We start from the raw sequence: 20406 nt of genomic DNA, 5'->3' as shown, positions 1-20406 counted from the left end.
GAAGAAAGTAGGAGGAAAATGTTACTTTATTAAAAACCCTAGCTTACTCTAAATCCTCTTCTTTAGTGAAGATCATTTCAAGAAAAGGTAAAATCACAATAATATCCTAGGGTGTATGAAATCTTCAGGAGTGGTCACAGCTACTAAGCAGGAAGCCATGAGCCCTGGCCTGGAGGCAATGTATCTCGGTCTAGGAGGAAAATGTATCTTCCTCAACTGGTCAGGCTTTTATCTGCTCTTTTTTTTTTTTTTTTTTTTTTAAACTCCAGCAGCACTGATAGAGTTACTCTAAAGTGAAGACATTTTTAAAGTTTGATTTGATTATAATCTGAAATTTAGAACCACATATCTGAGAGCAGGTTGTTGATTACAAATTACATACGTCTACCTAATTCAATAAGACCTGTCCCAGTAAGATACCTTATGCATGTGCTTCCTGTAATGTCTTAGCAACCTCTTCCATATAAATAGTTACTATGACTCATATCACAGGGATCATTTGTTACATTCCTGTTTTGCCAGTTAGGTTGGTTCCATAGCTAAAGACTTGGCACGGAAATACAGAAACTCCGGACAACGGGTGTGTAGCCACACAACAGCTGCATCTGAGGGCATTTTGGAATAAGCACAGATGTCTTTAGGGTGGGTCTTCAGCCCCATGAAATGCTGATAAGGCATTTTAAACACCATCACGTTGCTGGGCTGACACCACCCAAGTTGTTAGTGGCATCCAATATTTCTTAAATAATTTTATTCTCTGGTTCTTTATGTTCAACTAAAAATTACCAAAAACAAAGTATCCCAAAGGAAGCAGACTATAAAATGAAAGAGGACAGTGGCATTGGGAAGTCTGACTGTCATTTCCTACACGTTTTCTGGAAGACAGAAAGGTTTTCTTTCTTACAAGCTGGTTCAGGCACACATGGTCTACACACCTTCTGATTCACTCTCACATTTGTAGCAGCAAGGCATTAGTTCTTGAGCCACTAAAGAAGTGATAGGTGAGCAGGGATTTTGTGAGCAATTAATATGACAAAGTTTTACCTGGAGATACCAAGCCAAAGCCTAGAAATAGAAGCACCTTTCTTCAGCATGGTTTGGGTTAGGTTATCCTGCAAATATCTCCCTTTAGACAAAAACAAGCAACACCTTAGTTTTACTTGAAGCCTTACAAATATTTGAGGAAACATTGGTCAAGGCCAGGACCCAAAACAACTTCTAGATCAGTCAGATGTAAGAGCTGCTGGTTATTTTATAAGTAGGGACTCAAAAAAACCTTTCAGATCTCATTCCCCCCTAGTTTCGTGCATTTGCCTAAGTACAAATACCATAGGAAGAGCTCACCTGTACTTAAATCCCCAAACTAAAACTGTTTGCACACACCCCCTCCCTAGTCCAAGTATGGCTTTGCAAGACGGATGAGTAATGTCATATAGAAGGCATCTTGCATATAATGAACTCATTCTTTCTTAAAGAAAGGTGCCTTTTATAGAGTTGGCCATGGAGGACAAAAAAACAGAGGCAATCACAGTGTAAACATCCTCTTTTGACCCAGGCCATTATTTCCTTACTTGTTTTGGGTACTAAGAAGTGAATGTAAACCTGAAACTAACACACTATTATAAATCAACTCTACTTCAATAAAAAGAAAAAGAAGTGAATGGCCCAGGATGTCCTATGTGAACACAATAGTCTACGTAGCTAACTTCTGACACCAACAAGCTTTAGTTGCTGAAACTTTTAATTCAGAAGAAAATAATACACTGAAGAATATGCAGCACTATGGCTCCCCTCTTAAAGAAGCAATGTCTGGGCAGACAGAAGCCCAAGAGGCAAGCAGACCATGCAATTTCCTGCCACACTCAGTCCAGACGACCCAGTTTCCAAGTCATTCCTCCACTGCTGTTTTCTCCTACTCCCCACTTTGCAAGAGCAGATAACCAACTTAAGCTGGGTGGAAATTTAAATGACTAGAACAAAATCTCCAGCTCTGACCAAATTAAATCACATTGTTTGCTTAGAAATTGACTGTATTTCATAAAAAGCCAAGCATAACATGACATTAATTTAGTGAGATATACTAATCACTTGTCAACTAGCATAACTACATAAAAAGGCTCTAGAATTATTTTTTGCATTTTTAATTGAATACAGGTATCTCTAATATTCTGGGGTTAATTCTACCTCACATGGAATTCGTAGCTGTCCTATACATTTACGACTATGACACTTCTCATCAATTTCTCTTGACTCAGCTCTTCCATTTCAGGAAAAATCTATATATCATGTGTCAACACCTACACAAAGAAACATCTTAGAGCAGAACTGAAGTCTCTGAGTGAATCTGCTAATTCACACTTTTTTGGAGAGTAGGCAGACACATTATTCTGGAAAGATAAATCCTTTCTCTTTATGCCCTCACTAATCTATTGTAAATAAAGACCCTGATCATGACAGGTAGAAAATACTATCAGTGAGATGGTATCAATAGAAATTGCAACATATTATTCCCTCATAGATAACAAAGTTGACTTTAGCAACATAAAATAATACTCTATACATACCAATACCTCTACTAATTTGGACTTTCCACAGAATTAACTCTCTCTATAGACTTACTACTCTACTGACCTCAAGTGCAAAAGGAAGCATACATATACCAAAATTACCTGGTGAACCCCATCACGCAACAACAAAATAAGAAAACTTGTTCAGGGAAACAGTTTCTGAATCTCCCTAAATCCTGTCTCTATGCTTTCTTTTACTAAGTGATCTTTTTAGAATAGTTTTTGATTTATAGAAAGGTTACAAAGACAGTAGGGAGAATTCTCATACCACCTCACACCTAGTTTCCCTGTTAACAACATTTTACACAAGTATACTATATTTGTTACAGTTAATGAACTGATATTGATAGATTATTAACTAAAACTCACACGTCATTCAGACTTTTTTCATTTTTGCCTAATATCCCTTTTCTGTTCCAGGATCCCATTCAGGGTACCATACAACATTTAATTGCTATGTTTCCTTAGGCTCATCTTAAGCACTTCTTAGGGGCTTCTGGTTTTTGATGACCTTGACAGCTTTAAGGGGCACTGGTAAGGTAATATGGTAGAATGTCCTTCAGTTTGGATTTATCTGATATTTTTCTTCTGATTAGACTGGTGTTACATGTTTTGGGGAGGAAGACAATAAAGGTAGTGTCATTCTCATCGCATCATACCAAGGATATATACTATCAACAGGATATATCACTGTCATTTTTTGATTTTAGCCTTGATCACCTGCCTGTGTGTTTGTAAGGCTTCTCCACTATAGGCTTACTTCTTTCCCACCCCTTTTCATAGGGTACTGTTTGGAAGGAAGTCACTATGTACAACTCATAAGGAGCACTGAATTATGCAGAAAATTATTTGGAAATCTTCTGCAGAGGAGATTTGTCTATCCTCCTTCATTTAGTTATTCAACTGTATATTTATATCAACATATATTTATCTTATACTTCAGGGTTCTAATCCAATACTACTTCATTTTGTTGCTCAAATTGTTCCAGCTTTGACCACTGGGAGTTCTTTCATATGGTTCTTGTGTCCCTTTGACATCACTGTGAATTGTTTTGAGTTTCCCTATACTTTCTGGTACAAGATGCTTCAGACACTGTCTTGTACAATTCCTGCCCCAGTCCGAGAATCATCCATTTCTACAAGGAGCTCTAGTCCCCTTTAGTAAAGAACAGTATTAAAAGCCAACATCTACACACTAGTTGTATATTCTTTTTTAATACCCATTACTAGAGCTAAACATGAAAAACTTCCAAAATAACACATTTTGAGGACATTAAAATTAATGAAGGAAAAGGGACAGAAAATTTTCAGCTCCATTCCAGAATTCCACAGAAAAACCTAGGAAGCTTTTCTCTTTGGGTATTTATTAGAAACCAGAAAGAAATGTTATGATCTTTAATTTTAATGTAATAAGATGGCAAAGGCTAAAATAACTTCTTAATTTTGTTTTGAGTTAATCTTGCAAAACATATGATGTATTCCTAATGACTTAATAGCAAAATAAATTTGATATCTAATAATACATATGTATGATACTGACATGATAAAGCATGATATCAGAAATAACCTGGCCCTATTCCAGCCTCAATAAGCCTTATGCAGAGATTGCCCCTGAGGGCTAAGGTCACACCTCAAAATATCTTCTGTCTTATTTTTCTTCTGGGGTTACAAGAAGAAGACAGGTAATAGAGGCAGGAAATACTTGGACATTAGTAGCAATTAAATAAAGAGGTTTCAATCCCCACTCTGTCTGGGCCTCCTCCTAGGAACGGATGTCAGTCCAGATCATGGGGAGACAGTTTTAAGATGATAAAGCATGATAAGCGTCTGTTCTATTCAAACCTAAGCAACAGCACTTCCAAAGACTCATGACTGCATCTCTGAGATCTCAACAAACTGTGGTCTAACAATTATGGAAGACAGCTGGAGCTCTGAGGGAGGAAAAGTATTCTTATCCAAACTAGGCTGGTTAGTAAGGAAATACTTGGAATCCCATGCATACCTGTGATTAGGCTAAAAACATTTGCCTTCATTTTCAACTGTGCACCTGCATCTTTAAGGCAACTAACAAAAGCTAGAAGTCCACTAAGGCTCGTCGGCAACAAAAGGCTCAAGACTCAGGCAAGCTTTTCAGACTTTCTCACATTATATTGTTTTCCCATCTAATATTTTATTTTAATCTAGGCACAGCTGGGAGACACTACATTAAGCAAGATAAATTATCAGTCACTAGCTGAAATAGTGAAAAGACCCATGGGTAGGAAAAAATTCAGAGATTAGAGTTCAAGAAGTGAAGTGAAAATGTCATGTCCTGCTCTACAGTCCCATGGACTGTAGCATGGCAGACTCCTCTGTCCATGGAATTTTCCAGGCAAGAATACTGGAGTGGGTTGCCATTCCCTTCTCCAGGGAATCTTCCCAACCCAGGGATTGAATTGGGGCCTCCCACCTTGCAGGCAGATTCTTTACCATCTGAGCCACCAAGGAAGCCCAGAGCTCAGGAGTTTTGCCTAAATCCTAATATTGGTCTAAGAATCCTGTATGGAAGACAAGAGGCCTAATTTTGAATTTTAATTTTGCTATTATCTAGTTCGACTAGCACATGAAAATTATTTTATACTTTGACAGCTCCATTTCATCAACCAAAAACCACATGGCTGAATTTGTTGAATATTATTAAGATTCCATAATCCACTTTATTTCTGGGCAAGACTGAGCTTGTAGCCTTAGAATGATCCAAATCAATAGGAGTTAAGCAGTTAAAGAGAAGACAACTGGAATTTCAGCACTCATGTGATATTTTTAAAACTCACATTAGTGATGTCTACAAAGAAGGTGCTAAGACTCCAAACCTAAACCTGAAATGAGGAAAGAGGAATGACTCTAGGAGAGACAAGAGCTGCCATCTTTTGAAGAGTCATAAAACCACTGGTATGCCTGTTTGAATGGAATAAACACTGTGTAGGAGTCTTCACTGCATTCATTTCCTAACTATATCTCCACGAGCACACTCATGGAAGAGTCATAGAAGGCTAGGGTCTCTTTATGGTAGGTAGTTATTTTGGTAGGTGTGCCAAAGAAAGAGAAAAAGTGGGGACAGAAAAATAAGAACTAAGGCCTAAAAGTTACTGCTGGGGAAGTACCCAGGTAGAATAGGAGGATTTTTCCCGCTCTTTTCTTTTTGTCTCTCTTTTTAATCAAAGTATAGTTGACATACAATATCAGTGTCAGATGTACAACATAGTGATTCCATATTTTTATACACTGTATGATAACCACCAAACCACCGTGAGTCTAGTTACCATCTCATCAGCACAGAAAGCTATTACACTGTTACTGACAATATTCCTTGCTATATATTACATCCTGTGACTTATTTATTTTACAACTGGAAGTCTGCACTTCTTAATACCCTTTGTCTATTTCACCCATTCCCCCATGCTCACATCCCCTCCCTCTAGCAAACACTGGTTTCTGAATCGTGATTCTAAAACTGAACTTTTTTGGCAGGTGAAGTATGATTTACTTTGCATTCCAGTGCACATAACAAGATCATAGATGTTAAAAGGCAATTTCTTGCTTTTTCTCTCAAAGTCCATGTCTTGAACCTTCTTATATTGTTGGTGGAAATGTAAAATGGTGAAGCCATCATGGAAAATAGTATGAGGGTTTCACAAAAGAACCAAAACTAGAGTTACCATATGATTCAGCAATCCCACTTCTGGGCTTATAACCAGACAAACCTCTAATTTGAAAAGATACATGCTCCCTATGTTCACAGCAGCACTATTCACAATAGCCAAGATATGGAAACAACCAAATGTCCGTCAACAGATGAATGGATAAAGAAGACGTGGCACGTATATACAATGGAATAATACTCAGCCATAAAAAGAGATTATGCCATTTGTAGCAACATGGACCGACCTAGAGATTATATACTAAGTGAAGTAAATCAGAAAGAAAAAAACAAATGCCATACGATGTCACTTATACGTGGAATCTAAAAGATGACACAGACGAACTTATCTACAAAACAGAAACAGACTCACAGACATAGAAAACAGACTCATGGTTTCTGAAGGGGAGGAGTTGGGGGAGGGATGGAGTGGGAATTTGGGATTAGCAGATGCAAACCATTAAATATAGAATGGATAGACAACAAGATCCTACTGTATAGCACAGGGCACTATATTCAATATCCTGGGATAAACCATAATGGAAAACAATTTCAAAAAGAATGTACATATATATAACTGAATCACTTTGCTCTACAGCAGAGACTAATATAACACTATAAATCAACTCTACTTCAATTTTTAAAATAAGCACATTTTCCTTTTCAGAGAAAGAGTTAAAGAGAGAAGAAACGAAACTAAGATTCTGCTCTTAAAAATGATCTGTAGTTATGAGCTTTTACCGAAGAATCGCTATGTCAAATGATTTAAAAACCAGGGGAAGCTTTAAAAAATAGCTGAAAGGTTTAAGTGTATGAGAACAGCATTTCCTGCCAGAAGGATTTCCTGTTTTAGGCAACCACAGGGGACGTTGTGGGGAAACATCCGCCTGCAGCCGCAGCCCACGCTTCAGAGGCCACTTCTCTGTGCTACTCACCCTTCCTCTCCGACGAATGTGACGTACAGCTTATTTCTCTGCAGGTCTTTTCTGGAGTAGCCCATAATTTGATTAAAAGCATCTTCGAGCAAGTGATCTCTTCTGATAATTAACCTGTCCGTGAAGAGACAATTTGAAAAAATACAGATGATTTCCTAATCCTTATCTTTCCAGAACTGAGCACTTGCTATTTAATTTCCATTTACCACAACTACGTGAAAAGTGGGATGACTTACTATCATTGCTGTCTGCAATAAAGCACATGTCTGTCTTTAACTCTTGATAGCATTAACAAAAGTTACATCAGAGAATCATTGGTAAATAGAGCATCCTACCTAAGACCTGTAAAAACAATGCAAAAGTTCTGGCGGTCAAATTCATTTATCCCGGGAGGAAAATGATTAAAATCAACACACACACTTACAAAACTTTTGTTTATGAAAGGAAGATTAAACCTAGGAGGTCATGTTTTAAGCATTCTATGTAACGAATGCACCTAGACCAGGAATTCAATTCTTAAGTAGCTAGAAAGACGACAGTGAGAACAAGAAAGACGAATTCTTAGTGTAAAAAAGAGGAGTTTACATAAATTTTTCTAACTTTAAAATTAGGTGAACCTTGAAACTCTCTAGGTGACAGATAAAAATGAATGACACTTGCAGTTGATTAATCTACTTATGACAATGGCAATTTAAGTCATTTTTAAACAGGTGTAAATTTGCCCTTAATGCAAATAGTAATGGAAAGGGAGATGACAGGGAAGCCAAAGGCATGAAAGTTTGATCATCAAGATTTTCATAAGTGAAGCTCAGAGACATACAGTGTTTGGAGAAGGTTGATGTTTTTTGAAGGTGATGAAAGGGGAACCTGCGAGTTCAGTGGAGCAAGCCCTGCACGGGGGCAGTGAGCTGTGCAGCTGTTGGGCTGGGCGTTTTTTCTAGCACACCCAGCTCATGGTGGTGCTACAGTAAGACCTCCTTCTCTGTCCTCTCTCAAGTGGCATACTGATCTTTAGTGGAGACATGAGATGGGGTGGGGGTGGGGCTGAAGGGAATATGGGTAAGTGGGAAATTCACTTAATTCTGGGCCAAACAACCTGATGATCTTTCAATTTCCCCATTTAAAGGGAGGTGAAGCTTATTTCATGGAAGAAAACAGAGCTAAGCAGTGGTGGCACTATATACTCTAATCAGCCAGGCAGTGATGTGCAACACAGGACTCTGTGACAGCCTTATGTCTAGTGAACATGTAAACAGTCAACAAAGAGGTACTTTTCAAGAGAACAAAATAAATCAGCTTTTAATTTTGCTTATATTTTTACATGAAGCATGATTGTCACTTTCCTATCTGCTTTAAAACCTTAAGTTTAATTGTGCTTAATTCAACAACTATGTTTTAGGTGATACTGTGATTTATATACACCAAAATAATTATGTTAACTAAACAGATTCTGGTCATCCCAAACCACAGTCTATTTCCTACAATCCCCAAAGCGTTGCATCCTATTACCATCTACCAATCCTGGGGTTTGTAGCATTTTGACTTACTTTAATTTCCCTGGGCCTTGTCCATATCCTTTAGTCTCTAACTTCCTGTAAAAGTTCCTTAGTTTGGCTTCAAAGTCTCGCTTGTAAGGGGCTGGAGCACGGGCATTGGCACGCTGAGTACCTACAGCAAACCACAAAGAGACAGGGAGTGGACTTGACGTTCATCACATCACCATGAAAAAGAATATTACCATGTGGCTGAGACCACAGTTAACAAGTAAAAGGAGGCTATACTTTCGGGTTCCTGCACTTTCACCTCTCCAAGTTGAAGGACATCACAGGGCTTAGCCAGGATCTTAAGATGTCTTAGATGTCTTCCCTGTAGCCTTTTGGTTGAGAATAGCAATTCTGTTTGAAGAATTAATGGTGCCTATGTGTTAGTCAAGTATGTTCCTCTTTTCAGCCCAAATTAATATAAGTCAAACAGAATTACTCATGTCTAATGGTGAGATGGTATCATGGCAGTTAGACAGGAAGTTACAATGTGAAAGTACGTGGTACACAAAGCAAGAACAGCGAGTTTCCATACTTGACGAAAAACCTTCAAAAACTTATTTTTGATATGCACTATAGTGTAACTAAGAAATACTGTAGACACATAATTACATACATTTCATACTATAGGGCAGAATAATACTGATCTGAAACAAAATTCAGCCATAACTGCAGAAAGCCCACGTCTCCTGGTTGTGTAGAGTAAAAATACTACGATTTGTTGTGTTCTTACTATGTGCCAAGTACTGTGATTACCTACAGATTATCTAAAGATGTTTCACATGTCATTCCACAGCAAGCATAATTAATAAAATATAAAAGCAACATAGTTTGTTCCCCTTTCCATTAAAAAAATCTGATTCTGTGTTACACTGTGATTAACTGACAAGCCAGGATGCAAAACTGATGATGAATATGGGAATCAGCCACCATGACAAAAATACGGGAAATTTCCACTAAATTTCACAACACAATAAAAGACACATGAAATCAAAACTTGTGATGTGTCTTACATTACACACCATGTAAGCTCCTTACATATATCCTTATGCATGAATCAACTAAATGATGATTATTTTTGCTAATACTGTTCAGCAACAGATGCTCAAAATGAACAAGGTCAGGTTGCTGGAGTGGATATCTTGGTTGGGAAGACAGAAATAGTACATATCAAACAACTAGAGAATGGTTAAGTCCTAAACTAGATGGTATACAAACTCCTATAAAGCAGAAGGAATAAAACTATAGCCCAGCCCTATAAAATAAAAAGTAAAACTATAAAACTAAAAAATAAAACTATTTATTTTAAAAAATATTCATAAAAACAAGAAAATAAAACTATAGCTTGGGTATGGCCGAGCTGTACCTGGCCTTATCGATCTATTTTGTTTGCCATGTAATATTTTTAAATTAACTGTCTACATTTAAAATTTAGGAGATTTCAAGTTAAAAAAAAAAATCTGATTTCTCCTGAAAATTATCTAGGGACTTTTGTAACAACTGGCTTGCATTTCCCTAGGAGGACAGTTGCCCCGTGAGGTGAAGCCCGTGCTCCCCACTGTGCCACAGCCTTTCAGTGACAATGCATTTGAGACCAGTGTTACAGAAAAGTAATAGTAAGTGAGGATAAACAGAGATCAAAATGTTATATGGCTTTATAAACATGGGAGAACCCATAGGCTATACTGAGGCAGGGCAGCAAGAGCTGGAATAAGCATTGCCTGCATGTTCAGAAGACACTGTGGAGACCCCACTAACCTAGAGCAGATGGGGAATGCTGGAAAGTAGAATATTACATTGGTCAGAAGTTTGATACCAAATTATGAGACTTTTTAAAAATCTAGCCAAGAAGTGTGAGCATGATTCAGCAAGCAGGGGGAACCCTTTTTAGGTTCTTGAGCAAGGAAATAACAAACAAGTGATGCTTTCTTTCAGAAATGATTTTCAAAGGGTGTTGAGTAGATTAAGGACAGGAAGGAGGAAAGACGAGGGAGGAGATCCAGTTAGGAGTAGTTGCGGAAACAGAAGCCTGAGGGGATGAGGACATCCCCCTGAGGGGATGGACTGTGGTGACTCAGAGGTGCTTTTACAATGTGAAATAAGAACTGGTAACCATAGATAAGTAAGGAAGAGAAATAGGAAGCTCACGTGGTAATAAAAAACCTTTTAAACAGTAATAGGAGTTGTCATTTGTTGTGTCTGCTATGCAATAGGGATCATTCACTTCACAAAGCGGATCTTGGGAAATCCTCACAAGCCTAAGAAGCAGGCATTGTTTTTACTACCGTCACCACCACTTTGTAACTAAGGAAGCTGAAGGCATATGCCAGTGAATGGTAGATTTAGGATCTGAGCCCGTTCTGACTGATGCTGGAGGCCGGGGCCGGGGGCCGGGGGCGGGGGCATGTGAGGCTTTATACATACTATGCTGGAAGTGGATATACCCTATCAGCACTTGAAAACATAGTACTGGAGTTTCGGTGTGAGATCCAGGCCACACTTGGGGATTAAATGAGTCAGTGTCTGTGTGGTACATCACTTCATGCAGGGCCTGCTGCATCAGCAGCCCCATGTAAATGTTGTTATTGCAATTATCTGCATAAAGGTGAATACTAAACACATGGGGAAATGCAGTGGGATTTGGAGAATGGAATTTTATAAAATCATCTATTGATTAGTAATATGTGCAGAGTTCTATTGGCATAATTATGAATCTTACCAAAAAGCTATGCCATAAAGGAAACAAATAAACTTGACCTTAAAAGGCCTGGGATACAGAAGGCTCCTAGGCAGTAGTTCTCAGTCTTGAATGTATATCAGAATCACTGAGGATGCTTTTTAAAAAACCCAATGTTCAGGCCACAACCAGGACATAACTACATGAGAATCGGTGGGGATAAGACATAGACATACGTGTGTCATGCAGGTCTCCAGATGATTCCCACATGCAGCCAAGGCTGAGAACCATTATCTCCCACAAGAAGGTCAAAACTAACCAATGAAATCCCTGGGCACCATCCAGGGACAAAGTGGGGGTACGTCCCATGTATTTGTAAGACATCCTCTGCAACATGAAGGAACACAATCTGTGTGAACTCTAGTCTCCTCTCTTGGACAGCTGAGCAGCAGAGCCCTGCAGCACAAGTCGTGGCGGAATAAAGCTGTTGTGGCTACAGACTAGTAAACCCAGACAGCTCAGAAAGCAGCCATGATGAATCAGCTTTCAAGAGCACAGACATTTATAGGGAAGAGGAAAAAGAGGAACAAAAGACTGAAAATCTTTCCAGACACAAAAGAAACACAATTCTTTAAGGGCTGATTACTTTTTAAAAACAGCACATATTCTACTGCCAAATAATTTGAGATGTTTAAAAGGATGTGGGAAATGCCATAATGCATTCCGTCAATATCAACACAGACACTTAATAAAAATTAGCTCTAACTCCATTTAAGCTCTAGGTAAAGGAATTCAATTATGGAGACTCTGGAGACAGAAACTGTTGAACGCAAATATTCTTTTGCTAATAGTTCTATTATGAAAAAATCATTTACACATTACATCATGGTTTTAAAATTACAGTAAATTATGCTGCTGGCCCTTGTCAAATTCTTAATGCAAGTCAGGTGCAACTGCCAAAAAAATCCATGGCAGAAACAATATTACTTCCACTTTGGAAATAAAGAAAAAAGTATCTTGGAGAGTGAGCTCACAGAACTGAATAAGAATCATAACTGCAAGGGAAGTTCTAGGATATGATTCACTTAGAGAGAGTCATGTCATAGTCTTCATGGTCTTAAAAAAGGAAGTCAGATACAAAAGATCAACACTGCATACAAGAAGTGATCAAATAAAAGGCTGATTTTATGAAGAGTCAGTATTATGTTAATTATTTGCAGGAAAAATTTCAGTAACAGATGTAAGATTTGAAAAAAAAAAAACCTTGCTAAGCAGTTCTAAAGCACTCCCATATAATGCTGTTAATATTACTTCCATAGACTCTTACAAAACTGCACAATCCTATACAAACTTAAAGACAGAGGATTTCTTTTCTAGGTGATACTAAGAGAAATCTTGGTATCAAACTGCTAAGAAGTCTGGGTCTTCTTTGACGCTGGGTGTGACACCCAGAACCCGGAATGCTCTGATGGTCTTGGTCTGTGGTGGAAGGGTGAAGCTCAGCCCAGTTCAGCATGGTTCCAGGCTTCTGAACTGGGATGCCTCAGAAGCGCATTTCTTTTCTGTTCACTTTCTAAAAACAATAAATGCTATGGTTTTCTTTTTTATAATTCCCTGTTAATGAATGAGAATAAACTGTCAGGCACTAAAATAATTTCTGGAAAACTCTATCTTCTGGAACATAGAACAACAATGGAATTAAGAAAAAACTCAAAAGTAGCTGGTACAGAGCACAAGCAAGGCAGTCCTAGCATTTTTGCTTTATTCTCTGCGAGTAATGAAAGGCCCTCACATCACTGTTTTGACCTTGTTGATGACTCTACTTACATACCATTAAAAAAAAACAAACAATCATATCTGATTTTTCAAATGTTAGCAAATTAAAAGCAGTTTATTAAAAGAGCGAGGCTGGAGGGCATGCCAGGGACTGGCATCCTCTGAGAACACCAAACAGAAACACAAAAATAAAACCACCTGCCTATTGTGACAAAGATAGTAGTATTTGGTTCTCCTTCAGTCTTTGGAATCTTACCCCCCATCCCCACCCACTAATGAAGAGCTTCCTTCATTTGTATTGTTTGGTTCCTAGATCATCTTTGTGGGGCTGAGCATAAAGCCCCACAAATATACAGCTAAAACAAGTAGAAATCTGCTGCGGCTACGTCGCTTCAGTCGTGTCTGACTCTGTGCGACCCCATAGATGGCAGCCCATCAGGCTCCCCTGTCTTTGGGATTTTCCAGGCAAGAACACTGGAGTGGGTTGCCATTTCCTTCTCCAAGTAGAAAGCTAGGATACTAAAACAAAAGCAAGGATAAAACTACTTTTCTAAAAACAAGTATAAAGCTACTTCAGAGACTATGAGGGAAAGGAGGGAAGGGAGAGGGCAAAGGAAAGGTGGAAGGAAGACAAGAGGGAAGGAGGGAGAAGGGGGAGAGAGAGAGGCAGAGAGAAACAGGAAAAGAAGTCAGGGAGAAAGGAGGGGGAGAGAAGGGAAGAGAAGGATGGATATTCGTGAAAAGAGCTGACAAGACAAGCAAAAGCTGGGGTGATATGACTTTGGAGGGAAACGGGGAAAGAGGGTCCTTAAGGAGCTGCACTGTGTGTTGGGAGAAGTAACTGCCCTCAAGACAGCCTTCAGGAGCGACCCACACGGCTCTTCAGTGCTCTTCGGTCTGGTTACTTCCCTTGAGCATGACCTGGTGCTCTACTAGCTCTCAGAGGTTCCAGTTCCAGTCAAGTAATAACAGCTCTGTCTGAAGATGCCCTCAAATATGAAACAGCCTCAAGGCACTGAGGATAGGGAAGCAGGGAGAGATATAATGTACTGATTAAAAAGTCTCAGCAAACGGTAGGTGAAACGAATTCTCTGATGTTCAACATTATAGCTTTGGTCACGTGGAAAATTCACATAAGTGAGCTCATCTCCAACAATATCAGATAAATGAGGTGTTCTTGCATTTAAATTCCTAGAAATGTGCAGCTACAAAAAGTTCTGAAATAAACTTCTGGGTCCTATATTTGGCATAATAAACCATACGGTAATTGGAAAGGTCTTTTCCTTCTGGCATAACTAAGGTCAGGACTGGCACTATAATGGACCTAGAAAAACAAACCTTCACATTCCAAAATTTTGACAACTTTAGGTGAACACTATAACAGCTGCAAAAAGCAGTGAGTCAAAGTTTCCAAAGCCCTCTCTCCCCTGCACTTGAAAAGACATGTAAATGTGCTTGGAATGCGGAAAAGCGTGGAAAGTTTAGCAGGTTCCTAGGCGTTCCGAAAGATCATTAAAATTTATGACTGTCATAATTTTCACAATATTATTTCTCACACCACTAAAAGGGATGAAATTCTAGTCATAAGAAAGAGTATAAGACAACTTTCAAAAATCCATTTGAAATGTTTTCATAAGAACTTCAGGAGTATTGGTCGAAGAAGAGGCTATTTTACTCAAAGAAACAGAGATTCTTCCACAGGGTAAATGAGGCTAGTCTTGCCTTCGTATCATGTGGAATTAGTTATAGTTACTTCCGTTGATATCAGGCAGTACATCCCAACTTCAAGATCAAATAAAGCCCACTGAGAGTGAGTAGGCCAAAATATGGAGATGATTCTTCCTGAAAATTAAAACCACCACAAACACTGCAAGCAATTTAGATATGTTTGGAAATTGTATAACTCTCAATCTGCTTCCAGAATGCATTTATTGCCAACATGAATTACGCATGTACATTTGTGATGCTATATAAAAAGAAGAAACAGTCACCATTTAGAATGTTCATAGTCTCAAGAATGCCAAATTCGTCATTGAGAGAATATGCCTTTGTAGGGCCCAAAAGGGACAGAATCTAGAGATCTACCTTTTTCTCTGGGAGGATGGGGCCACAGTAAAGGTCTGGAAAGGAGAGCTTTGACTGGAATGAGCAATACTCCAAAGAGCTTCATTAATTTAACCATAAAGCATGAAGTGAAGGGACAACACATTTAAACATTTAAACATCCCCTTAGGTTCCAGCTAAGATTAAGACCAGTCAGAATGATTAAAACTCTAGGCAGCTAGTTCAGTAAATCAGGAATAAGTAGATTCATACAAACCAGTTATTAGTGGTTCAAATATTAACAAATTATACTTCTCAACTTCCAGAAAGAAAGAAAGAGGGATAAACTAACATTTATTGGATGCTTGTCATGTTCTAGGTACCAGGCAAGGTGTTCTTCTCCAGATAACTATGGGAGGTGATTGTTATTATTTCCATATTAAAAAAAAGAAATTCAAATTCAGGAAAGACAGTAAACTGCCCAAAGTCACACACGGTTGGTAAATGACCAAGGCCAGTAACGAATTCCATTAATCTTTCTCCTACTCCTTTAACTTACCCCTAGAGTCATACAATTTTTTCCCCATCCTGTATCGTCAAAACAGGGTCCCTACTTTGTTCTAAAGTTGGCCTGTGCTTTTGTCTCCAGTGTTCTGCCTTCCCGCAGGCCTGTGCTTGCTAAATGTTGCTGCTTCTTCACCCCATTCAACAAACCACTTTCCTCCCACCCACAATATCTGACCTTAACACATACACAAACACTCTACTTCCACATCCTAAAATCCTTCCCTTAATTCTTCTCCTTCTAAGCATTGCCTTATTTTGCTTTATTTTCACTTCCATGTTTAATGGAAAGAGTATTTTTTACCCCCTTTTTCTACTTCACATCTCCTATCATCCTGTAACTGGTAACATTCCAGTTTATGACCTATTAATTCATGGAAACTGCTCTGGGAAATGTCATATAAAACTTCATGATCTTTAAATCTAATAGCCTCTTCTCAGGCCTCATCCTTCTTGACTCCTCTGAGCACCTGGCCCTGGGAGCCAGTCCTTCCTCCTTGAAACCTGGCTTCCCTGAAAAGATGTTCCTGATTCTCTTCCAAAATCCACTGACTCTCTCACTTGCATCCTCAGCACCTTCTTGGATACTGGAGCTGCTCACGTCACCGTCCTTTATTTCCTCTTGTTTTCCACTGACCTGTCCTCCCTAGTTCTTCTAATCTACCCTGTGGGCTGCAACTGCCACCAGTAAACCTGTATTCCTAACTGCTAACCTCTCCTGAGCTCCAAGACTGTTTCTCCAGCTGTCTCTGGGCATCTCCAGTTGGGTGGTCCAAAGATTCCTCAATAAAACATGTCCCAAATCAGTTTCCTTTAATCCCCTCCCCCCTTCAGTCTAACCTTTTCCCTTTCTCGGTAAATGGCATTACCATCTGCCAGGCAGTCCATGTGGTGAGGACCTCAGAATCTGTCTTCACTCATGCCCGCCTAGACTCAAAGTTCTAGAATCTACGTAGATCCAACATAGTCTTTGAATTAACTTCCTTTTCTCCATCACCATTGCATGCTAAGTCGCTTCAGTCATGTCCAACTCTTTGCGATCTTATGGACTGTAGCCCATCAGGCTCCTCTGTCCACGGGATTCTCCAGGAAAGGATACTGGAGTGGGTTGCCATCCCCTCCTCCAGGGGATCTTCCTGACCCAGGGATCAAACCCACTTCTCTTACATCTCTGCATTCACAGGCAGGTTCTGGTAAAGAACCTAGCGCCACCTGGGAAGCCCTATAGTCCATCCCTTTATCGTGTCGCCCGAATTACTGCAACAGCTTCCCAGATGGATTCTCTAACTCTAGTCTCTCATATTCTAATACATTCTGTGCATGGCCACCAAACTGAACTTTGTAAAGCCAGTTCTGCTCTTCTGTTTGTAAATTTTCAGTGGTTCCACATGGAGTACAAAGTGAGGCTTCAGTAACCAACCAACTCTAGCCTATTTTCCCAACCTGACCTCTGAGAACTTGCCTTCACTTGTATGTATTAATTTGTCCTAAACTGCTTTATGTTTCTGTGGTTTAGCTTTTGCTACTTCTTTACTTACAATGTCCTCGTTCTTTCGGACCACCTGGTAAAATCCTATTCATCATTCTTCAAGGCTTCCCTTCACACCTGTTGTATCCACCTTTCCCTAAACTCCCCACCCCCACACCTTGAAGGAAGAGTCATTCCCACATCTGTGTTCCCAATACATCTCTTCATTACAGGACTAACCACAGAGCTTTCAGTCACTTGTTGACTCACTGCCCCACCGTGAATTTTCAAAGGCAGAGACGGTACTATTCATCTTTGTAGCACCAGGGTCTAATTCAGTGCTTGGATCATAGCTGGATGCTCATTATCTCTGTTAAATGAACAAATTAATAGACCTTTTCCTGTTTATGGTATTCAGTTAGTCTGTAGCTTCATTATGATACCAATATATGAAAACAAAAGTTATATGTCAAAGAACACAAAGCAACTTTTAGTGGCACAGACAGAGTTTGGATTTCTATTAAAATAGTTTTAAATTCTGATAGCTGCTATGGTGTGGACAACATATAGCTTATAATAAGGATAAATATAGCTGATGTTTCATCAACATCATGACTACTTTCCTTAAAAAAATACTCATTTATAAGCTGCATTATCTACTTTTTATTCGTTCATTCATTCATTCTTCTGTTTACATCATACCTCTTTCAAAAAGAATTTAAACTTAAATTTTTTAGTTTATTTCATTTATCAACATGTTCTACCTGTCCATGAATCTCTGGTCTTCCTATCTAATGCAATTAGTGAGTACTGAAGGGAAAAAATTATCTAAGACCATTAAACTGGCTAATTTTAATTCTGTATTATTTCTTGGAACTGGAGATTTCTTTTTATTATTCACTGAATCAATCTCCTAACTAGAATTTTTTAAATCCAAAAAGCTAACACAGTATTTTGTGCTCAATTTTTTCTAAGTCATAGTAGACGCCACATGACATAACAAAAGTAAATTCTGCATCAGTGTATTTCATACTGTTAATATTTATCCTATTTTGGAATGTCATTATCTTCCTGTCAAAATGTTTCCCCATGGAAACAAGCCATTTTCAGAGACAGGAAGTGCCCCAGAAACCCGTGTTAACACTACAGATGTACCCAAAGTGTTCCCTTACTGTCCTTTATGAGGACAGAACATTTGACTTCAGGGCTCCTTCCTTAGAGAATTCACTGCACGCAGCAGGTGGACTCACCTGGTGAGTTCTGGGGAGAGGACACAGGGGAGCCACGTGGGGACTGACAGTAGCTGGGATGGAGTAAGGCATGTGGAGGCACATATGACATTATCTCTTCTTCAAATAAACTGGGGAAAGACAAGAAACAAAATGCATACTTCAGCCAAAGATACGGGTAAACGCTTTGTTTCTGCAATGAGTAAGCTGACCTCTCCCTTTGGCTTGTTCCATCTGAGGTCCAGTTCACATCCCAAAGAAAGCATCCGTCCCCTTTCTCCTGTAGGTAATCGTTGGGACAAAACGCTGGCTGTTTGCAGCTTTTGTGAAACCTGCGGTTATTTACCTGTTTTCCCATCAGCTTTGGACAACATAATTTCTATTGTGTCACTTAAATAAGTGCGTTTGAGTTTGCGTGTTCATTTGAAAATAGACTGGATTTTTTATTTTTACATTTGAGAATAAGATTCAAACACAAGAGATGATGTTTACTGAGGACCCATAATTAATACACAAAGTATGTTCTATATCTTCATTCCAAGACATATAGAACAGGATCTTGGCCTTCAAAGAACTCAGGATTTCATTGGAGAATTAAAAGCAAAATATAATAAAACACCTTGAAAATAATTACAACTGCTAAATAATTAGCTTTCCTATTTACTCTGACTTTATAATATTTTTCAAATGTGAGGATTTTGATCTTATTCAATCTAGTGTCTTCTTTCTGCTCCATAGTGCAGTTTTTATTTCTAATACTCTCCTAGAAGATAGTAATCAGTAATCTGAGATCTTGAAATCCTAGACTTTAATTAACTGCTATAATAAAGAAACATAATGTTGATTGTCAAATATACAAACACTTGACAAAATAGAATCAACGATCTAATTAAGAGTACTTGCGCTTTTTAATTAAGAGGTAGAAGTGGCTTTTTTTAAAGTTAGTCAAATCGAGAAATCTGTTAAATTTGTTTTCAGAAAACATTGAGAAAAGGTGGCAGCAGTTTAGTCTTCAGAGATTTAAGGAAAGAACTCCTGAGGATTATAGAAATGGCTTTCAACTGAGGCAATTCTGCCCTTCCCTGTACTCTCTGAGAACATTGGACAATGTCTGAGGACATTTTTGGTTGTGGTAACTGAGAAGGGAGTACTTTTGGCATCTAATGAGTGGGAGTCAGAATGCTGATAAACATCTTACAATGCACAGAAGAGTGCCCTGCAACAAAGACATATCCAGCCTGAAATGTTAGTAATTTTTAGGCTGAAACTCTGGGCTATATTAATAACAATACAATAACATCTTGATAGTTCTTTTCTGGTCTTTATTCATCTGCACATGTCTGTTAAACCACTATAAACCACTATAGTAAAAGCATTTTTAGATACCATATTGTTAAGCCATCTATACACTTTTAAACTATAAAGGTCAAAAGATTTAGAAAAAGAAGCAATAAGTAACTGTATTTGTAATACCAAATTAAGCCCCAAAACAATCAATTCTCTTTCTCAATGAATCAATAACCATTAGGATAATGTGAATTTTAAGTTGATTGCTAAGGAAAAATGCCACATAAAACAGTTGATACCACAAAGGTTTAAAAACTCACACCAAAATTAAGAGTAGCAATTAGCACCCTCTCCTTGAACATCTATATCTGTGTCCCGTTGCTCCATGACACCTATCATTTCCTTTAAATACAACCAATATGTGGAAAACTTTCATACCAAGAGAGAACATTTTCTACTTGAAAAATTTAACACAGAGACAGAGAACAATATAAAAACACTCAATACATATCATCCAGGATTAACACATATTTATACTATTATCTTTTGCTTCAAACATATATACATACTTATAGAGGTGAATATACCTATATATAGCTGTATCTATACAGCTGTATATGTTCTTATTATATAGGAAGCC

The 20406-nt window shown here is 38.4% G+C and overlaps 1 protein-coding gene across 3 annotated transcripts in view; it reads right to left on the bottom strand.

The window, feature by feature from the left end:
- HECW2 (HECT, C2 and WW domain containing E3 ubiquitin protein ligase 2) overlaps positions 1-20406 on the bottom strand; it is a 451986-nt gene that overhangs the window by 38958 nt on the left and 392622 nt on the right. For all 3 annotated transcript variants that reach the window (XM_018061392.1, XM_018061400.1, XM_018061404.1), the window contains 3 exons: positions 18501-18610; positions 8729-8849; positions 7182-7295 (listed from right to left, as the gene is read on the bottom strand). In XM_018061392.1, coding sequence (XP_017916881.1) covers positions 7182-7295; positions 8729-8849; positions 18501-18610 — 345 coding nt within the window. The remainder of the gene's footprint in view (positions 1-7181; positions 7296-8728; positions 8850-18500; positions 18611-20406) is intronic.

Source organism: Capra hircus, chromosome 2, assembly GCF_001704415.2.
Source record: "Capra hircus breed San Clemente chromosome 2, ASM170441v1, whole genome shotgun sequence".
NCBI lineage: Eukaryota > Metazoa > Chordata > Mammalia > Artiodactyla > Bovidae > Capra > Capra hircus.
Note: the sequence above shows the minus strand (reverse complement) of the source record. Positions and strands in the feature narration are given on the sequence as shown.